The sequence below is a fragment of the Gopherus flavomarginatus genome, chromosome 5 (genome assembly GCF_025201925.1).
Source record: "Gopherus flavomarginatus isolate rGopFla2 chromosome 5, rGopFla2.mat.asm, whole genome shotgun sequence".
Lineage (NCBI taxonomy): Eukaryota > Metazoa > Chordata > Testudines > Testudinidae > Gopherus > Gopherus flavomarginatus.
Window position 1 is genome coordinate 77967577 of NC_066621.1, and position 21423 is coordinate 77988999.

The following is a 21423-nucleotide window of genomic DNA, read 5'->3' on the forward strand; positions in this document are numbered from 1 at the left end:
ATGAAACTGTCTGGTTTGTAATTTCTGGAGCTACAGTGGTAACCACTACTCATAATATTTGTATTTATTTTTCCTCTTACAGATGATATTAAAGTATCAGTAAATGACTTTATTATCAAAGCAACAGCAGTTACCCTCAAAGTAAGTAAATAATTTACCTTCAATAATATAGTTGTAGTATAAACTTTTTTTGAGGGGGACAAAAGAAGTATTGACAAAGCTTGTTTAGTACTATAGTATAACTGTATTTCTGTGCATTACCTCCTTTTTAGATGAAAGTATTGAGCATAGTAATAATGCCAAATGATCTGCACTGTGTATTGGTTTTTGACATGGAATTTAAGGTGTTGGCATTGACTTAATAAAGTCCTAAATGGCCTATCATTAAGGCTAAGATTTTGTCATGCATATTTTTAGTCTTCTTTTGTATGGCTGGCTTAGAGCAGCAACTACAACTTTACCTGAAGTTGATCGAGTCAAATGGCTACGTGTCAGCAGTAGCCAAATTTATTGCAGTTTTGTGGTGAAAGATGGTGGCCTTCACAGGGCCCACTCTAAGTGAGAATTCACAAGGAATGCCATCAAGTCGGCGACCGAACATCGCTCAGCAATCTCCCAGTCATCGGAGCAGTAACTCAACAATAGTTTTAGTAAAAGTCAGGGATAGGTTATGAGCAATAAAGAAAAATTCACAGAAGCCTGTGACCTGTCTGTGACTTTTTTACTGAAAATATCCATGACAAAATGGGCAGCTGTGAGGGCCCCAGCTCAGAGTTCTGGGGGCCCCTACTGCCCATTGGGGCTTAGAGCTCCGGGGTTTCCTGCCCTGCTGCGGCTTCGGAGCTCCAGGGTCCCCCTGCGGTGGCTCAGGAACGGTGGTAGTACCCTGCAGCTTCCAGCTGCCACTGGCTGAAGTCATGGAGTTCTCTGGAAGTCACCAATTCCATGACTTCTGCAACCTCTGTGACAAAATCGTAGCCTTACCTATGAACTGTATACCTGAGAGATTGCCTCTTTCCATATGCCATATTGCTGCAGATACAGAGACTCTTCTGTGAAATTCAAAAGAGTAGTAGAACATTCTCTGTGAGAATGCTTTGACTTTGAAACTTCCTCCCCTCTTTGGTCCAAAATTGCCTACATCTCATTACTTTAAGGGTACATTGCAAAGCCCATCTTGTTGCCTAAGCATTTGAAAAGAGGAGAATTGGGAGGGTGTTTTTAATGGGGGAGGGGAGGGAGTAATGTGTGGATTGTTTCCGTACTTTATTTGCATATTGCTGCAAATAACTGTTAGAGGATGCACTTGTTGTAGTTTAGCCATAATGGAGGTGTAGGTGTATGTGTGTACTACTATTTATTTATTTATTTATTTATTTATTTTTGTAGTTTAGTTTATGTTGAGCACCCAAAGTAGATGCTCTTCCTACTGTATAGAAATCAAATGACTATTATAGATTAAATGGTGGAGGCCAGGATTTTGGAATTGGAAGAAGTTCTGAGTGGCCATAGTGTATAGTACACTGATAACTTTGAAGTTCTAGGGGTCCACAGATTTGTTCCCAACATCAGGGATACTGTCTGTTTGCTACTTAGCACATAGCACAGTTTCTATCTACAGCAATTTACTAAAATGTAGTGTTCAAAATAAAAAATGGTCAATTTTTATGTATTCATTTCTTCTGTCAATAAAAGAATAAGTTAAATAATAGTATTAATGTTCTAAAACCCCTTTTTATATGATATGTATTTGTCATAGTATCTTTCCCCAATCTGAACCTTAGAGTCCAAAAGTTGGGGTACCAGCATGAATTCCTCTAAGCTTAATTACCTGCTTAGATCTGATAAGCTGCCACCAATCAGGAATTCCAGTACCTGATACACTCTGGTCCCCCCAAAACCTTCCCTGGGGATCCCAAGACCCAAATTCCTTGAGTCTTACAACACAGGGGAATAAACCATTTCCCTCCCCTTCTCCTTTCTTCCTCCCAGATCTTTCCCACCCTTGGTACACTAGGAGATCACCGTGATTCAAACTCCTTGAATCACTACACAGAGAAATCAGGTTGGTCCCCCCCGCCCCCCGGGGTTATCCTGGAGAGATAGTCAGATTCAAGCTCCGTGAATCAAAACAAAGGGATTCCCCCTTCTCCCCTCCCTTCCCCTTCCCTGTTAAGTACAGACACAATTCCCTTGAGCCTCAACAAGGGGAAAAAATCAAACAGCAAAACTTTTAATAACTTTTACTTTTTTTCCTTTCTTTTTATCTCTGCAATTTAGATAGTAAAAGTTACAGGGTCTGTCAGCTTATAGAAATGGAGGAAAAGCCTCCTCCAGCAGAAATACAATTTAAAATACTTCCAGCCAAATACACATTTGCAAATACAGAAAACCATCAAAAGACTATAACCGCCTTTCTTACTAAATACTCACTATTCTGAATGTATAAGAGACTGTAGCAGGGAGATTTGCAAGAAACCTGATTGCATGTCTAGTCCCTTCCAGGACCCAGAAAGAACAAAGCCAAACCCAAAAAACACAAACAAAGGCTTCCCTCCACCGAGATTTGAAAGTATCTTGTCTCCTGATTGGTCCCCTGGTCAGGTGTTTGGTTCCCTGTTTGTTAACCCTTTACGGGTAAAAGAGACATTAACCCTTAACAATCTGTTTATGACAGTATTGCAAAAACTTCTAAGTACAAGTTAATACTTCTAGCAGGTGCAGCCTGCTAACTGGGGGTGTGTCTGCACTGCGGTTTAGAGGTGTGATTCTCAGGCTAAGTAGACAGACTTATGTTAGCTCAACACAAGAAAGTGTGCTAAAAATAGCATTGTGGATGTTGCATCTTGTGGCAGTGACAGCTATCGGGCTAGGCATCCATTCCCAGACCCAAGAGATTGGGCGGGCTTGGACTTGGGCGGCTAGCCCAAGTTGCTGCCAGTGTCACAACATCCATACTACTATGTTTAATGTGTTAGTTCGTGGTGAACTAGTGCAAGTCTGTCTGCGCATGCTGGGAATCGCATCTCCCTTCTGTAGTATAGATATACTCTTAAAGCAACTATAAAAGGTACCTTTCGCAGTTGATTTTTTTCATATGTTTTACCATATGGTGTAAGGATTATGCATGTTGTTCATTTGTTATTTAAAAGGGGATTTCTGCATTTATTATTACAGAATGATCTACACCAATCAATTTAGGGAATATGATTTTCTGTTCTTAATATCTGAATTTTAGTTGATTAGGTTTTGCATTTTTGTTGACTGTCATTGCTAATCCAGCATTAGGCTCTTCTACTGAAGGATTAGATTGCTGCTGGGCATTAAAAAATCAGCAGTAACATGTCGTCTTCCAGGCTCTTAACGAAAATTCAGCAATCTCTAATAACTGGATGATGATGGAGAACAGCTTGTTTAGTACATTGTGCATATGAGCAGTTATAAATGAGTTGGCACATAGGCTTTTACTATTCCAGTTTTGATGCAGTTGATAACTAGAAGACATTTGTGAATTAAAATATGTAAATTGGGGAGGGAAAATTGAATAGAGTATTTTAATGATGGGCTAATTTTGTGTGTATATTACATAAAAGCTATTTATTGTTTTGGAAAATATTTAGTAATCATAAGACTACTCCCACTCCATTCTACTATTGTGATGTTAATAAAAACAACCCACACTCAAATTTGATTTATAGTAACTTAAAATGTTCAGAAATAATGAAATATATACATAGCATGTCAGAAATACGCTCTGTTATTAGCTAGTCAAAACCCCCCAAAGATTTTTGTTAAATGTTTGGGGATGTGGGAGATGGTTAATCAAAATAGAGTTTTTGACAAAATTGCATGAAAAACTTGAAATTCAGAATATTTTGACTACTACTACTTGATTTAATAGGAGATTTTTACATTTCCCTGACTGCTAAACGTATTCCTCTTTAAGGATACAAAATAATACATCACAATATCATAATTCTTCTTATCTTCATACACATAAGAAGGTGAGCTGAGAATGTTTAAATGTTTCTTGCATATTCTCCTCTTATGCAAATAGCCCAGGAGTACCATCTGTGGGATGACAAGGTAGAGATCTGAATGTTGGATGTTCAAAACAGGTTTAAAAAAATCTTGCTTCAAAGTGCCAGCAAGATACAAAGTTTCAGCTTTTCAACTCCAGGTTATTTTATTATTTGGGTTTTTACAATTGCTAGATTGACAATACTAGTGTTTGAAGCTTCATATAAACCCCCAGGGGTCCCTCTTGCTACCACTTGCCAGTATATCTCATCCCATGATGATGTTAGACTACCAGGGAGTGAGGAAAGTTCAGTTCCTAGGCCAGTGATTGGATGGGCATTTCTACTGAGACATCTCTCCACTAGGAATTAGACTTTCTGATAACTCATTTTGCACTGAACACAGAACAAGCCTAAAGATCATATATGTATGGTCACTGTTGATCAGGATTACTTAAAGCTGCTGACTTAGACATGAAGGGCCAAATACCCTGTTACCAATTGCCTTAGTTATCCATCTCTCTCTCCTCTCCCCCCTCGTGCCTTTTTTTTTTTTTTTTTTGATCTACCTTGCTGTGTTTGGTAAACTCAAGAGGACTTGTGATTGGTTATCGTTAATCGATTAACTTCAACCTGCATCTGTCCCTAGAAATCTGCGTGAGGCTTTTTTGGAAAAGAGAACCTAACACCAATAATAGACTTCAGCATTTTGCAATATACTCAGTTAAAACTCAACCAACCTTTTTGATTAGAGTAGTACCAAAACAAGCAGGGCAAAAACTGTTAACATTACTATCCTGGTGTATGTTTAGTAGGATCTCTGCATCCCTTTTCCATTTTAATCTGTTCACTACCCTCTCATATAAAATATAAATATAGTATGTTGGCTCACCCTACTTCATGACTGGCAAAAAACCCTCTGCTTTGTACCTCTTGAATTTCAGACATCCAAAAGGTGATACTTGTGAACACCAAAGGAATTTGGAGCCTGCTGTTAGCATATCATTAGTTTCCCAATGACCCTGAGTGTTCATAAATATTTCTTGTTGCCCCCCTGCTGCACAATTTCCATCTCTGCAGCATACATTCGCACTTGCTGACAGTGTAGATTTAAATGGATGCTAGCTAATAAAGTAGGTCTATTTTTAGAGTTACATGGCAAGTCTTTTATTATCCCTGTCTTGCTCATGGCAGTCCTGATGACAGATGTGACCTGTTCTCTCAAACAGCATTCTGTACTGCATTAATTACTTTGGTGAATGCCTGTATATCACTGTGCATTTTAAAGGGGTTTCCTTTTAATAGTTGTTGAACCATTATTCCTTTAACAGCTGGCTCTCTTTTTGTTTCTCTTTTCTAGCAAATGCCAGATGTGAATGTGACCTGGGATGGAGAGGGCCCCAGGCAGCTGCAATCCATCGACATCTCTATTGCTGTGGCAACAAACCGAGGTCTCATTACACCAATCATAAAAGATGCTGTTGCCAAGGGAGTGCAGGAAATTTCTGCTTCTGCAAAGGTAGGTCCCAGATGTACAGTAAGCTTAGAAATATCATGGCTGTTTAGCTTCTTGGAGCCATGTATATGGCGTGACCCAGATGAACATGAATGATGATCTTAAAGCAGTTTTAAAATGGTCTTTAAAGCTGCTTTAGTGGTGTTGGAATTTTTAAATTATTATTAAAATAGTAAGTCTCTGCCATTCATTCTCTTAGCACTCTTTTTAAATGCAAATTGTGCAGTGAAATCCCAGCTAAACGTGGCTCACTACAGCCTGTGAAATTGTGTCTTAATTGAACTGATAGAGTAAAAAACAACAACAAATAAGTAATTTCAGATTTTTTTTAGTATTTGCAGTATTTTCTCCAGGCCCTAGGTGGGGGTGGTTTGTTTTATTGTAATTATTATATCCCTTGTTTGTGGCTATGACCATTTGAGCATTCACTGTCGACTCATTTAGCTTGTGATCCACTATAATTTCCAAATCCCTTTCCACAGTACTCCGTCCTAGTCAGTCATTTCCCATTTTGTATGTGTGCAACTGATTGTTCCTTCCTAAGTGGAGTACTTTGCATTCGTCTTTATTGAATTTCATCCTGTTTACTTCAGACTATTTCTCCAGTTTGTCCAGATAATTTTGAGTTATAATCCTATTCTCCAAGTCACTTGCAACACCTCCCAGTTTGGTATCATCTGCAAACTCTATGTGTACTCTCTGTGCCATTATCTAAATCATTGATGAAGATATTGAACAGAACCAGACCCAGAACCAATCCCTGTGGGCCCCCACTCATTATGCCTTTCCAGCATGACTGTGAACCACTGATAGCTACTCTCTGGAAATGAATTTCTGACCAGTTATAAACCCACCCTATAATAGCTTCATCTAGTTTGTATTTCCCTAGTTTGTTTATGAGAAGGTCATGCGAGACAGTATCAAAAGCCTTACTGAAGTCAAGATATAGCACATCTACTGCTTCCCCTCTATCCACAAGGCTCGTTACCCTGTCAAAGAAGGCTATAAGGTTGCTTTGACACCATTTGTTCTTGACAAATCCATGCTGACTGTTCTTTATCACCTTATTATCTTCTAGGTGTTTGCAAATTGATTGCTTAATTACTTGCTCCATTATCTTGCCAGGTATAGAAGTTAAGCTGACTGGTCTGTATTTCCCTCGGTTGTCCTTATTTCCCTTTTTTATAGATGGGCACTTTATTTGCCCTTTCCCAGTCTTACGGAATGTCTCCCGTCTTCCATGACTTTTCGATAACGATTGCTAATGGCTCAGATAGCTCCTCAGTCAGCTCCTTGAGTATTCTAGGATGCATTTCATCAGGCCCTGGTGATTTGAAGACATCTAACTTGTCTAAGTAATTTTTGACTTGTTCTATCCTGATTTTAGACTCTGGTCCTTCCTCATTTTCACTGACGTTCACTATGTTAGACGTCCAATCTTCTTGGTGAAAACGCAAACAAAGTCATTAAGCACCTTTGCCATTTTCGCATTTTCTGTTATTGTCCTTCCCCCCCCCGCCCATTGAGTAATGGGCCTACTCTGTCCTTGGTCTTCCTCTTGCTTCTAATGTATTTGTAGAATGTTTTCTTGTTCCCTTTTATGTCCGTAGCTAGTTTGATCTCATTTTGTGTCTTGGTTTTTCTAATTTTGTCCCTACATACTTGTGTTGTTTGTTTATATTCATCCTTTGTAATTTGACTGAGTTTCCACTTTCTGTAGGACTCTCTTTTTTGAGTTTTAGATCATTGAAGATCTCCAGGGTAAGCCAGTGGGGCCTCTTGCCATTCTTCCTATCTTTCCTATGCAGTGGGATAGTTTGCTCTTGTGCCCTTAATAATGTCTTTTTGAAAAACTGCCAACTGTCTTCAGTTGTTTTTCCCCTTAGACTTGCTTCCCATGGGATTTTACCTACCAGCTCCCTGAGTTTGCTAAAGTCTGCCTTCTTGAAATCCATTGTCTTTACTGTGTTGTTCTCCCTTCTACCATTCCTTAGAATCATGAACTCTACCATTTCATGATCACTTTCACCCAAGTTGCCTTCCACTTTTCAGTTCTCAACCAGTTCCTCCCTATATGTCAAAATCAAATCTAGAACAGCCTCCCCCCCTTAGTAGCTTTCTCCACCCTCTTAAATAAAAAATTGTCTCCAATACATTCCAAGAACTTGTTGGATAATCTATGCCCCGCTGTGTTATTTTCCCAACAGATGTCTGGGTAGTTGAAGTCCCCCATCATCACCAAGTCCTTTGTTTGGATGATTTTGTTAGTTTAAAAAAAGCCTTATCCACCTCTTCTTCCTAGTTTGGTGGTCTGTAGTAGACCCCTGCCATGACATCATCCTTGTTTTCTTTACCCCTTTTATCCTTACCCAGAGACTTTCAACAAGTCTGTCTCCTATTTCTATCTCAGTCCAAGTGAATACATTTTTAATATATAAGGCAACGCCTCTTCCCTTTTTTCCCTGCCTGTCCTTCCTGAACAAGCTGTGTCCTTCTATACCATTATTCCAGTCATGCAAATATTATCCCACCAAGTATCCGTGACGCCAACTATGTCATAGTTGTGTTTATTTACTAGCATTTTGAGTTCTTCCTGCTTATTCCCCATACTTTTCACATTAGTATACAGACATCTAAGATACTGATTTGATTTCTGCCCCCAGTTCTGTCTTGTCTCTTCCTTATTTTTGCTATAACAGCCCATGCTCCCCCCCAGATTCTGACCCTTCTCCCAGATCTCTGTTTTTTACTTACCTGTGGGCTTTGGTCACCTGTCTCCATCGAACCTAGTTTTAAGCCATCCTCACTAGGTTAGCCAGTCCGTGGCAAATATGCTCTTCCTCTTCCTCGATAGGTGGCCCCATCTATGTTTAGGTCCTTCTTCCTGGAACAGCATCCCATGGTCAAGGAAGCTGAAGCCCTCCTGGTGACACTGTCCTCGCAGCCAGCCATTCACCTCCAGGATGCATCTGTCTCTGCTGAGGCCCCTACTCTTGACTGGAAGGACTGAAGAGAACACCACTTGTGTTCCCAACTCCCTTACCTTACTCCCAGAGCCCTGTAGTTACTTCTGATCTGCGAGGGTCATACCTTGCAGTGGACTTCAGAATGTTCATTTTGATAAGTGTTGTCAATACCCTCCCCCCCCCCAAATATAATAATGGCTAAAGCTATGATTTAGTCACAGATATTTTTAGTAAAAGTCATGGCCAGTAAACAAAAAGTCACAGCCAGTGACCTGTCCATGATTTTTACTAAAAATACCCCTAACTAAATTGTAGGTGATGGGGAAGAAGGGGTGCTCCAGAATGCTGGTGCTTGGCAGGTGGGCGGGTGTGTGTGTGTGTGTATGTGTGTGCGCGCGCGTGCACTCCAGCGGTCGCTGCTGCTCGGAGGTGGGGGTGGTACTCTGGTGGTTGCTGCTGCTCCTGTTTTGTTCCTAGAAGACCTTAGCTTTTACTTTTAGTGGACAAAACCCATTAGAAAAGTTTGTAAAGCTATTTGTTCCACTTGACAGTAACACATTAGGTCAACTTCTATATGAGGAAACCATGCTGAAATGAGTGTCAATCTGCATTTGTCATTCTTCTCTTGTGAGTGAAAGTTGAGTTGTTGTATGATAAACCTTCACCTTAAATAATCTTATTTTCATAATTTATAGCTAGAGAGACAACATGGGTAAACTGATGATGTCTTTTTATTGAACCAACTTCTCTTGGCTAAAAGGACGAGCCTTCGAGCTTACATAGAACTCTTCTTCAGGTCTGAGAAAAGCACTCAGAGTATCACAGCTAAATACAAAGTGGAACAGATAAGGAGTTATCACCTTTCTCAGACCTGAAGAAGAGCTTTGTGTGGCTTGAAAGCTTCTCTTTCTCATCAACAGAAGTTGGTCCAATAAACAATATCACTTTACCCACTTTGTCTCTCTGAGATCCTGGGACTAGCACAGCTACAACAACAGTGCAGATATACCTCGTAGTTGTGACAAGTTAATTTAAATCCTGCTTCAAATTGTAATTATGACTTTATCATAAATTGCCCTGGGCAGATCCCATTATTATCAATGGAAGTAAGGCCTTATATCAGAGGTCCAGCATCAGATTCAGTAGCACTTGTGATCATAAAAATACTTTATGCTTATATAGTGTTTTACAGTTTCAGAATATTGTACAAACATTAATCTGTAAATTGATTAAAAACAGCTAGATCACAAGGGAGTTGTGAGGATTGGTTCATTAATATTTATGAAGTGCACATGATTCTCTGCTAGAAGGTGCTGTAAAAGTAAAAAGTAGTAAAGCAAGTAAACAGAATAAGTATTACGCACACTGTAATATGGAGAAGCTGAAGCACAAATGTAAGTGAATTCCCCAAATTCACATGTACTGGGAGTAAGGCCTAAGGCAGCTGGCCTGCTCATGGTCTCTCTCTCTATCTGAACTTGTGGACCAGGCTCTGACTACCATGACTGTCCTACAGGAGTCACCCCTTTAGAGAAGACTGACAGCAGAAGCAACATCAAGGCAGACAAAAGAGATAAGAAAGTAGGAAATATGTCTGCAAATTTTTGATTTCTTAGTAGAAAAGCAGACTCGCATGTTTTGCACTTCATGCAAAGTTCCAGTTCATAAAGGAAGAAACATCTAGACGCATCACCACTTATGGAGAAGGATAGAGAGAACTTGATACTATTGAAGATTTTCTGTAGGCAAATGGGTGACTGTGAAAGAGGAGTTTGGCAGAAAAACAGTGCTACATACAAGGTACCCCTGTGTAATTTAATGAAATCATTTACATCTGCTAGTATGCTGCTCTTTGCTCTGAATGTCCAACTCTCCATTTCTACCTCGAAGCAAATCTTTGGGCCACATTCTGATGGCGTGACACTGAATTGTACCTCACTCCTTGAACAGTCCCTTCAGTGTCAGTAAGAATATTAGAGTCTGGTCCTTTTCTCTCTTTCTCCAAGTTGGTACTGAAACATTTCTAGCCTATTGTAAGACATTTTTTGGTTCACACTGGCCATTATAATGTGAGTTTTTTAAATGTAATGTTGCCCTCTGGAGCTTGCCCTTTTTTAATAACAAAAAATAACATTTCCTCCATGGGAAAAAATAAGAGCATGAAAAAGGAAAGGAAAATGGATTTATAACAAAGGTTATTTATTCAGATGTCTAATGTTGCATTTTGAACTATGGCTACCTGTAAACTCATCGTTTATGAACTCATTAAAACTCCAAACTATTATAATAAGTAAAAACATTTATGGAGCTGTTTAGCTTTAGAATCCTTTCCCTCATATCTGTGAAGTCCCTTAAAGATAGGCGTAACCCATTAAAAGATGTTTTGTAGTTAGTCTTTGTTAATATAATGCACTACATGCTAATCACAACCATTCACAAATTTCAGAGGGGTTGCTGTGTTAGTCTGTATCAGCAAAAACAACAAGGAGTCCTTGTGGCACCTTGGAGACTAACAAATGTATTTGGGCATAAGCTCTCGTGGGCTAGAACTCACTTCATCAGATGCATGGAGTGGAAAATTCAGGAGCAGGTGTAAATACATGAAAAGATGTGAATTGCCTTACGAAGTGTGAGGTTAGTCTAAGGAGACAATTCAATTGACAGCAGGATACCAAGGGAGGAAAAATAACTTGAAGTGTTATGAGGATGGCCCATTTCAGACAGTTGACAAGAAGGTGTGAGTAACAGTAGGGGAAAATTAGTATTTGGGAAATTAGGTTTAGGTTTTGTAATGACCCAACCACTTCCAGTCTTTATTCAGGCCTAATCTGATGGTGTCCAGTCTTCAAATTAATTCCAGTTCTGCAGTTTCACACTGAAGTTTTTTTGTTGAAGAATTGCCATTTCTAGGTCTGTTATTGAGTGACCAGGGAGATTGAAGTGTTCTCCTACTGGTTTTTGAATGTTATGATTCCTGATGTCAGATTTGTGTCCATTTATTCTTTTGTGTAAAGACTGTCCGGTTTGGCCAATGTACATGGCAGATGGGTGTTGCTGGCACATGATGGCATATATCACATTGGTAGATGTGCAGATGAACGAGCCTCCGATGGTGTTGCTGATGTGTCCCTTGAATAGATATGTGGACAGAGTTGGCACCAGGGTTTGGTTCCAGGGTTGGTGTTTTTGTTGTGTGGTGTGTAGTTGCTGTGAGTATTTGCTTCAGGTTGGGGGGCTGTCTGTAAGTGACGACTGGCCTGCCTCCCAAGGTCTGTGAGAGTGAGGGATCTTCCTCCAGGATAGGTTGTAGATCCTTTATGATGTGCTAGAGAGACTTTTGCTGGAGGCTGTACGCGATGGCCAGTGGTGTTCTGTTACTTTCCTTGTTGGACCTGTCCTGTGGGTAGGTGAATTCTGGGTAGCCGTCTGGCTCCGTCAATGTATTTCTTCACTTCCCTAGGTGGGTGTTGTCGAATGCTTGATAGAGATCCCGTAGGTGTTTGTCTCTGTCTGAGAGATTGGAGCAAATGTGGTTGTATCTTAGAGCTTGGCTGTAGATATCGTGTGATGTGGTCTGGATGAAAGCTGGAGGCATGTAGGTAAGTATAGTGGTCAGTAGGTTTTCGGCATAGGATGGTGTTTTTATCACCATCACTTATTAGCACTGTAATGTTTAGGAAGTGGACCTCTTGTGTGGACTGATCCAGGCTGAGATTTATGATGGGGTGGAAATTGTTGAAATCTTGGTGGAATTCCTCAAGGGCCTCCTTCCCATGGGTCCAGATGATGAAGATGTCATCAGTGTATCACAAGTAGAGTAGGAGCGTAAGGGGATGAGAGCTGAGGAAACGTTGTTCTAAGTCAGCCATAAAAATGTTGGCATACTGTGGGGCCATGCGAGTACCCATAGTGGTCCCACTGACTTGAAGGTATAAATTGTCCCCAAATCTGAAATAGTTGTGGGTGAGGACAAAGTCAAAGTTCAGCCACCAGGTTTGCCATGATGGTATCAGGGCTGCTATTCCTGATGGCTTGTAGTCCATATTTGTGTGGAATGTTCGTGTAGAGAGCGTCTACATCCATAGTGGCTAGGATGGTGTTTTCTGGAAGATCACCAAAGGATTGTCGTTTTATCAGGAAGTTAGTGGTGTCTCAAAGATAGCTGGGAGTGCTGGTAGCGTAGGGCCTGATGAGAGAGTCTACATAGCCAGATAATCCTGCTGTCAAGGTGCCAATGCCTGATATGATGGGGCATCTAGGATTCCCAGGTTTATGGATTTTGGGTAGCATTCACAAAAGACTTTCCTGCCCCTCATTCATGTGTAATGCAACATGCAATACCTTACTGAGTGTTCTTGTAAACTTTTTTTATAAATTGTATTTTCCTCTTTAGTATCGTTATGGTAGTTTATTTCTAAATTTCATTTTGTGAGCAATTTAATGGCTTAACTGTTATCACTTCTCAGAGAGAAATTCTGTCTCAGAAGTACTTTCCAAAAAAAACCACAGAAATACTTAATAATCTAAGAAGACTGGCTGGTGCAAAGGACTAATGACAAAATATGTGTTTATCCTTTAGGTCACTGGTTGAAATCTAGCTGAAGTCACTCGTGACTAAACAAGACTGTTTGGTAGCGTATGTGAAATGAGTTGATGATTCTCAGAGAAACATGGTGGGTGAAGTAACATCTTGTTTTGGTCCAGCTTCTGTTGGTGAAAGAGACAAACTTTTGAGCTACTCAGAGCTCTTCTTTGGGTCTAGGAAAAGAAGAAGAATTCTGTGTAGCTTGAAAGCTTCTCTCTTTTATCCACAGAAGTTGGACCAATAAAAGGTTACCTCACTCACCTTGTCTATCTAATATCCTGGGACTAACATGGCTACAACAATGCTGCAAACAACAATTAATGAGTTGGATTCATTTTCTAGTGGGCAGGTGACTCCGTCACCAAAAAAAAATCACCCTATCTGGCACTAATCTCCCCTATATCTCCTTATATTCTCTTTCTTGACCTCCCTCTAGAAAGACTGAAGATTGGATGGTCATAGAGACTAAGTCACCCTCTTACTTCTGTGGCTGGCTAATTCAACAATGTCACGGTCAGAGTTATGGTACAGTGGCAGCAGAGCATGAAAAAATTTGAACGCCACTGTACCTATTCTGCGCATAGTGAACTTTACTTCTCCAAGGCTGTCTATAGAGTATTGTTCACATACAAAATTCACTTGGTGAGGAGGGAGAGCACTTGAATAATCATAGCTACACTGCCTTCAAAAATAAATATATATAGGCTGTCTCATACGAATGTGCCGTGTACCAGTTGCAGCCTCCATACTGTACTGAACATGCAAATATAAGTAATACAGAAAAGTATGGTATTGCTTAATGAATTGAAAAACTTCACTGAACTTGATTTTTGTATGTCATTGGTGGGATTATATGCAGAATTCAGATTTTATTACATGCACTATAGAATTTTAGTTTGCAAGAGGGGAAACAATATCACCTTATATTTCTTTTCATAACAAGACTTTATATAGCAGTTTTCCCCATAAATAGCTAAGACCTTTATAAAAATGGGTGTTAACATTCCCATTTCAGCACTAAGGAACATTATTACTCTTCATTATCTATATGCCAGGAACATCCACAATATGTTAGGCGGGATCAGCTCAGCAAGCAAGTGCTTGGGGCAGCCAAGGGGAAGGGGCGGCACATCAGGCTCTTCGGTGGCAATTCAGTGGCGGGTCCCTTGGTCCCTCTCAGAGGGAAGGACCTGCCGCCAAATTGCTGCCGAAGAAGAAAGCGGCGTGGTGGAGCTGCCGCTGACTGCAATTGCAGCTTTTTTTTCTTCCCATTACTTGGGGTGGCAAAAACTGTGGAGCTGGCCCTGATGCTAGGCATTGTCAACAGAGACACAAAGATTCAATTCTTGCACTCAGAGAGTGGTGATCTGACATATAAAGGTTTAGGGAAAAAGATACAATAAAAATTTACACCATTATTAATTTATACACATTTGTATAAAATAAGGAATATCATCTATTCCTTATTTCCCTTCAGTCTGTCCTTTTTAGTTTATTACAAAGTCTGTTACCTTGGACACCTTTTCACAAAATGGAGATAATTGAGTTAAAACCCAGAAGCTAATCCTTCACAAAACTCCACTCCGACACAAAAAGCTTTGTATCATTATCACTTATTGGTGGGTTTGTTTTTTGAGGACTTTATAGAAACCTGGTGTCCTGAGGAGCGATTTGAAGGTGTTATGGATCACTTAAGGAAAGGGAGGTGAAGTGCCTTGCCCAAGGCCTCTCAGCAGAGATGAAGAGAACCCATGCCTCTGCCCTAAACATTAATTCATCCTGTCTTACCTAGGATGTTCTTCAAGTGACTTTATTTACATTTTATGTTTAACAAGAAAAGCCTTTCAGCTTATTTCCCCGTGACTTAGGCAGTTAAAGTAAATGTCTGGACCTTTTTCTTACAAATAAATCCCACATATATTGTTATCAGAAGACTTTTCTAAAGGGAGCAATATAGTTTGAATGTTTTGGTTTTTTTCATCAGTTTAACTAAGCCTAAATGTTCCTTCATATCTTATGAAACCGTGGGAAACCTATCATTTGTTTGTTGCCTACAGCCTGGAAAAAGTATACAGACTGCATTCCTTTCACTCATATTCTTGATATCTTAGTGCAGGTCTGAGCCCATCTCTCTCTGATTTTTCAGAAAAAAGCAACTGTTTCCAAAATTACAATCAGAGGGAGATGGGCTCAGACCAGCTCTAGGATTTTGAGAATATGGATGAAGACACTGCAGTCTGTATACATTTTTCCTTCCTGAAGGCAACAAAACAAATTAATGTATATAAAAATACAACTAATTAAAACAATTAAGATAAAGAATAAAAGCAATACTTAGAGGAGGATTATAGAGATGGAGAGGGAAGGAAGTTGGTAGAGAAGAGATGTTGGGAGCATGCACTAAATAGGATCATTCAGATACTTCCAGGACAGCATCCTACATCTCTGAAAGTTTTTTTTCCTGGGTATTTCTTTTACCATAGTCAATTCTTTCCACGGTGACCAAGCTTACAATGTTTATGCTCCAGTATTCGGTTGCTGTTTGGCTTTTCACTTTTTGTAGTGCTAGTCTTTTAATAATTATTAGTACTCTGCTAAGCCAAAGTTTTTCAGACTTATTCAGCTTCCAGTGAACATCCATTAGGTTTAAAATTACTTGTTTAGTTTGCAACACCGTTTTGATAGGAAATAATTAATTCTGCAATTAAGTTCTGCCCAAAATATATGGATATGGGAGCAATCCCAAAACATATGAGTTAAGTTAGCACCTGCTGAGCAACAAAGCCAACATTTTTCTGACTTAATCGCTCTATGATTCAGCTCCCCATCTATAAAAAGTAGATAATATCTCCCTCCTCATCTCCCAGGGGTGTTGTGAGGATAGGTTAATGTTTGCAAAGCGCTCAGATACTATTGTGATGAACACCATAGACAAGCCCATTTGAAAACTAATAATTCTGCCTTTGGAGCAGGGTATGGATAGTGTGCAGCAAATAAGGCTATGAGCAACACACTCAATAATGAGGAGAAAACAAAATATTGAATAGCTGCTCATTTAAGTGAGCACTGTCCATCCAGTATACTGAATGAAATAGGGCTCCTGTGGGGAAAACATAGTATGTGACCATGTAATTAAAAACTGTATAGTAATGTGTATGCAGAAGGGGGCTAAATTAAGGCATTTTCTAACTTTTGAGTGCTTGACATTGCAATGTTAATATTCTTTTAGTGTATTTTTTGTGTGTGCTTCCCTAAGTTTTTAAGAAAGCAAACTAGAACCCCTCCCCCAACAGATTTAATCATCTGGCATCATATTGACACACATGGTTCATCAGCAGGTTTTGGTGTCTCACACAGACCTTTGCTACTGAACTAACAGAGTAACTGATAGAAGTAGTAGGTTATCATCCTGTGTGTGGACTAGCCCTACAGGAGAATGGCACACTTTGCCAGTGGGTTTCCCAGATATTTGCTTATAGCAGAAGATTGGTGAGACGCCGGAATCGTGGGTTCCATTCCAGGCTCTGGAGGAGGGCGTGCTCTAGTGGGGGTACAGACTCTTCTGGCTGTTTTGCCTATACTTGATCCCTTCTGCTCTATCCTCTCCAGCCTGCCCCTGTTCCAGTCCTGTCTTATCCACATCCCTGGGTCCTCAGCCCAGTTCTACTCTCCCTGCCTATCCAGTCCCAGTGTCTCCTCAGGAGTCTTATCCAAGTCTCATTCTCTTTGTCTGTCCAGTCCTAGTCTCCACATCCAGGCTCTCTGTCAGAGTCTCAATCTTTCTTTTAAATGTCAGCCAGTACCAGTTACTCCCTTCCAGCTCATCATCCAGTCTCTCTGGCTGCCAGGCCTAGTCTTCTTCCCCAGGCACCTCATCCAAAATGTCTCACCCCTCACATCTTAAACAACTGCAGCATCTAATCATTTTCAATGTCATATTTAAATGGCAAAACTATCTGCCTCAAATATTTGTGTAGACCAAAAAGCATATAGGGAGTTTTACTAATTCTGTGCGATACTCAGTGTGTGCTGTCTTACTCAGATACAACGTGATGAAATAACTTGGTCTGGGATTTTATTTTCTATCTTCACTTTCTTAGGCTCTCGCAAAGAAAGCAAGAGATGGAAAACTGTTACCTGAAGAATACCAAGGAGGATCTTTTAGGTAATTTTTTTTTTACCAATTTAATAGATACAATATGAGCTTAGAACTACGACTGGCTCTCAGGTATTCAGATGTGCATTAACACGTCATCTTATAAAATCAGCCAATGTATCTGTGAAAGCAAATTAAGTGATTTTGAAAAGAGATGCAGCAATTTACACCTGCAAATTAGCAAGGATAATCTAGGCCTGAGATTCCTGTATCAAGAGAAGAATTTTCAGACAGATTCATCTTGATACAGCCAAGTCTGCTGAGAGTTGAAAATAGGGAGAAAAAGGGTTTTGGCTTTTATTTTGCATGTATGTCCATCTGCAGTTGATTGTTTATTATATTTAGTAGTTAGGAAAACACAGAGTCAAATATTTACTTTATAAGGTAAAAAAATAAAGATATCTTTCTATTGCAAAGGCATGACTACTGCAGTGTAAACCAATGTACTGTCGCCTCATTTAACCCAGCCTTGCAGGAAAAGGTCTCCAGCCAAACAAAAGCTGCTCTATAGCTGGGAAATAACCTTCCTTAGTCCACTCTGATATTTGAGATGTAAACTTCAAAACTTAAATGGGACAATTTACATGTATTTAGCAGTCCTCCCCCCTTTTTTTTTTAATTTACAAGAAGAAATGAAAAAGTTTGTGCTAAATAAAATGTTAATATTTAAATGCAAGGCAATAAAGAAGTTAAGTTTCTAACAAATTTTATATTGGCTTCTTTGACCATATGCTGATTCAGTTTTTTGTGGTTTACTGTGTATCTTAATATATTACATTTATGAGAAACATAACACTGTTAAACAGAGAGTGGCTAACGTTGCTGTGGAAACCTGAACTTCATGACTTTTTTAAGTGATTAAGTGTGTTTTTTTTTTTTAACTGTGCATGGTATTAACACAAATCTTTGCATTTACAATGGATAATTGGTGACTATAAAAATGTCCTGGGACGCACTAGTAATAAAGCTCTTGTACCGACAGAGATTTGTTAATATGGGTAGTGTAATTGGACTGCACCAACCTTGAGCACAGAACTATTTATTTTGCATGGTGTTTTCAGGCTGAAGCAGTTGTCAAAAGAAAATATCTCCTAGATGATCATAAGCATTTCGGCAGAAAAGCTAATGGGAATCCAGCAGTGCAGGGATGGATGTCCTCATTAACAGAAATGGCTTTAGTGAGGGGAGAAGAAAAAACCACCACCTCACTGGTTTCAAAAGAAGGATGATAAATTGAAAAATAAATGGAGGCATTGGGCTAGTTCCTTCCTGTAGCTAGTCATAAAGGGGTAACTCCATCCTGGGGTGGTATAGAGTCACCGTAATGGCTTGTATGCCACCTCCAGTGAGTGACATAGGGGCATGCCCTTGAGAAACAGAGTAGGGCTTTACCTGTTTAAAGGGTTTACCTGTGCCCCAGTGATACCCAGCTGCTGTACTGGTACATTGGCATTATCAGTATAGCCTTTGTAAATTGAAGCACCCCTTAGTTACATCTGGAGGCCAACCTGGGACACACCTGGCCCAGGATCAAAGATATTTAAAGCTGCCTCTTTCATCATTGCTCTCTTTTCTTTATCATACTTTTGTGAAACATTAGACCGTCGGTATTTTGTGAATCATTAGAACTTAGCTATGGTACAAGAGCTGAATTCAAATACTAGATATAGTTTTGTGTCATATCTTTTATGCACTTCCCTGCGTCAGGCAACACCTTACCCAGCAGATAGGATTCATTTATAGGAGACAGCAGGCAGAGATTTGACTGCTGCTATCCCATTGGGTTCATTTCAGGGTGAGGGTCACTGTACATTGAAATCAGACTTGCATTGTTAGAGGCTGCAGTTGTGATGTGCTGAATGGACCTTTTCAAAGATGCATGGAACTACACCCTCCTGTTCAGCCCATACCGCTCATTTTTTGGGCAGTGCTAATCTGACTGGAGGAAGATGAGGCTGCCACTGCAAATTCCCTTCGTAGTGACTTTTCCACAACTGGGTGTATCTCGGTTGTGTGACAATGCAATGATATCTTCCTATAACACGGAAAATATGTACATAAACTTTTCCCCCTTCCTTTAGCATTTCCAATCTGGGCATGTTTGGCATCAGTGGCTTCATTGCCGTCATAAACCCTCCTCAAGCCTGCATCCTTGCCGTGGGACGAGCTCGACCCGAACTCAAGATTGTGGAAGATGAAGAAGGGAACGAGAAACTTCTGCAGCATCAGCTTATGACAGTGACACTGTCAAGCGACAGTCGGATGGTGGATGATAAACTGGCTTCAGTGTTTCTGGAGACCTTGAAAGCAAACCTAGAGAATCCAATACGACTTGCCTTATGTTAAACTGATCAAGGATTGGCTCCTGCTTTGGCAAAATATGGAACAAGGTTACAAACTGTTCCCCTCTCCTCCCCCACTGCCCCAGAGAAATAACGAATACTAAGCATGAGGGGGACAATTAAAATATTTAATTTATTTGAATTAACTTGAAAGACTGTTCAGATCCATCTTTGTGACCATTTGTAGCTGTCAAGTTTTATACTGTAAAAGTACTGAAATACTTCAAAGAAATATTAAAATAGAATTAATGCATTATAGTTCTTTCACTGCTTAATGGCAACTGCACCAAATTTAAACATATATGTTACTGTTTAGTTAGAGAGAGAAGTTTAGAAAAACCTTGGGAAATTTGAGTGAGAAACGTGGAATGAAAAACGGAATGAGACAATGCTTTCAAATGAGGAAAGCAAGCAGCATAACTGAGCAAGATGGCCCTATAAATCTCAGTCATCAAGAGAATCAAGCCAGCTATGGGTTCAAGCAATATATTTTAGCTATTTAATATGTGAAGAGGGTTCCAGCTAAAATTTTCTGTTACAGTTGGGTGATGTGAACTGTGAGAGCTCTGAGATTTTTGACAAGGATTTTGCTGGGGGTTCTACTTGACACTAGATAAGTTACTTTGGTTGGTGACACATGACCCTATATAAGTTGCTTTAGTTTGGTTCATGTCACAAACTCAGCCATTCTTGACCTTCTACTTTATTATGATCTTTTCCAGATGAAAATAAGCGTGTGGAAAAATTCTAGTGCACAAAAACCAAATTACATAATGGATGTAAATGGAAAAATTCAAATAAAATAAAATATTAAATAGCCTATTAGTATCTAAAGCTGGATTTGAAAATGCACTTAGCATTAGATTAATTAAAAACACATTTAAAGTGTGTGTGGATATGCACTTCAGCATTTTAAGTTCTCTACTTAATGTAGTGTCCCACAAAGGAGACAAATAAATTTAATAAATGTGTCAGTAGGAGTTCTGTCATTTACTTCAACACCCCAGATATTTTTATCATTACAAACTTTAAATGTGCAATAAATTGTGAAAGTGATACTTTCCTTTCTAACCCAATACATTATTACAATAGTAATGAGTTCCATTAAATTTAAATGTTGCCCTGTATCAAAATCTAATTGGTGTGTCCTTGTTTGACTATTGCAAATTGCAATAGTGCTTTTGCAATTGTTCCATAGTATGTTATCTGATGGGTAACTGAAAATTGAAGTATGTTTGCAGACTGAATATCTTGATGATCTTTCTATCACACAGTGGTACCAACTTCTTCATCAGACCTGAGTGGCAAAGGTCAGATTTTGCATACTGAACATTTGCTCAATAAATCCCTTCTTTGAATGGAAGGAATGAATGTATCATTACAAAGTGCATATCATAAGTAGATGGATACTGAATTGTAATTCAGTTTGAGTAGCCTTTTATTTGGAATCCCTATTATGATAGTTTACTGCATATATCATATGGAAACAATGGGAGTTTCCAGTTAAATAATTCCATTGAGGGGATCTGATGACAACATAAGCCACTAGTGCCCCATTCAAGTCCTGGAGTCTGTCACCATTAGAGCTACCGTATTTTGTTGTATGTAATTCACTGCACCAATTTGTTCTTTAAGATCCAAACTTCTTAAGTATTTATTTACTCACCAAGTTGTTCCAATACTTACAATAGTAAGTGTATGTCTAAAACTTATGTCAATGTTCAGGTTGGAGTTTTCACAAAACTAATTTGCTTCTTTAACTGATGTGTGTGAATAACAACATGAGAAATTCATAAGCTATCAATCTGACATTGTATTTCTGATTACTTACTGTGGCAA

The 21423-nt window shown here is 39.4% G+C and overlaps 1 protein-coding gene across 2 annotated transcripts in view; it reads left to right on the plus strand.

Moving 5' to 3' along the window:
- The window catches only part of PDHX (pyruvate dehydrogenase complex component X), a 96521-nt gene extending 75966 nt beyond the window's left edge, over positions 1 to 20555 (plus strand). For both annotated transcript variants that reach the window (XM_050955397.1, XM_050955396.1), the window contains 4 exons: positions 83 to 141; positions 5380 to 5538; positions 17187 to 17251; positions 19324 to 20555. In XM_050955397.1, the coding sequence (XP_050811354.1) occupies positions 83 to 141; positions 5380 to 5538; positions 17187 to 17251; positions 19324 to 19588 (548 nt within the window). In that variant the 3' untranslated portion in view covers positions 19589 to 20555. The remainder of the gene's footprint in view (positions 1 to 82; positions 142 to 5379; positions 5539 to 17186; positions 17252 to 19323) is intronic.
- Positions 20556 to 21423: the final 868 nt, after the last annotated feature.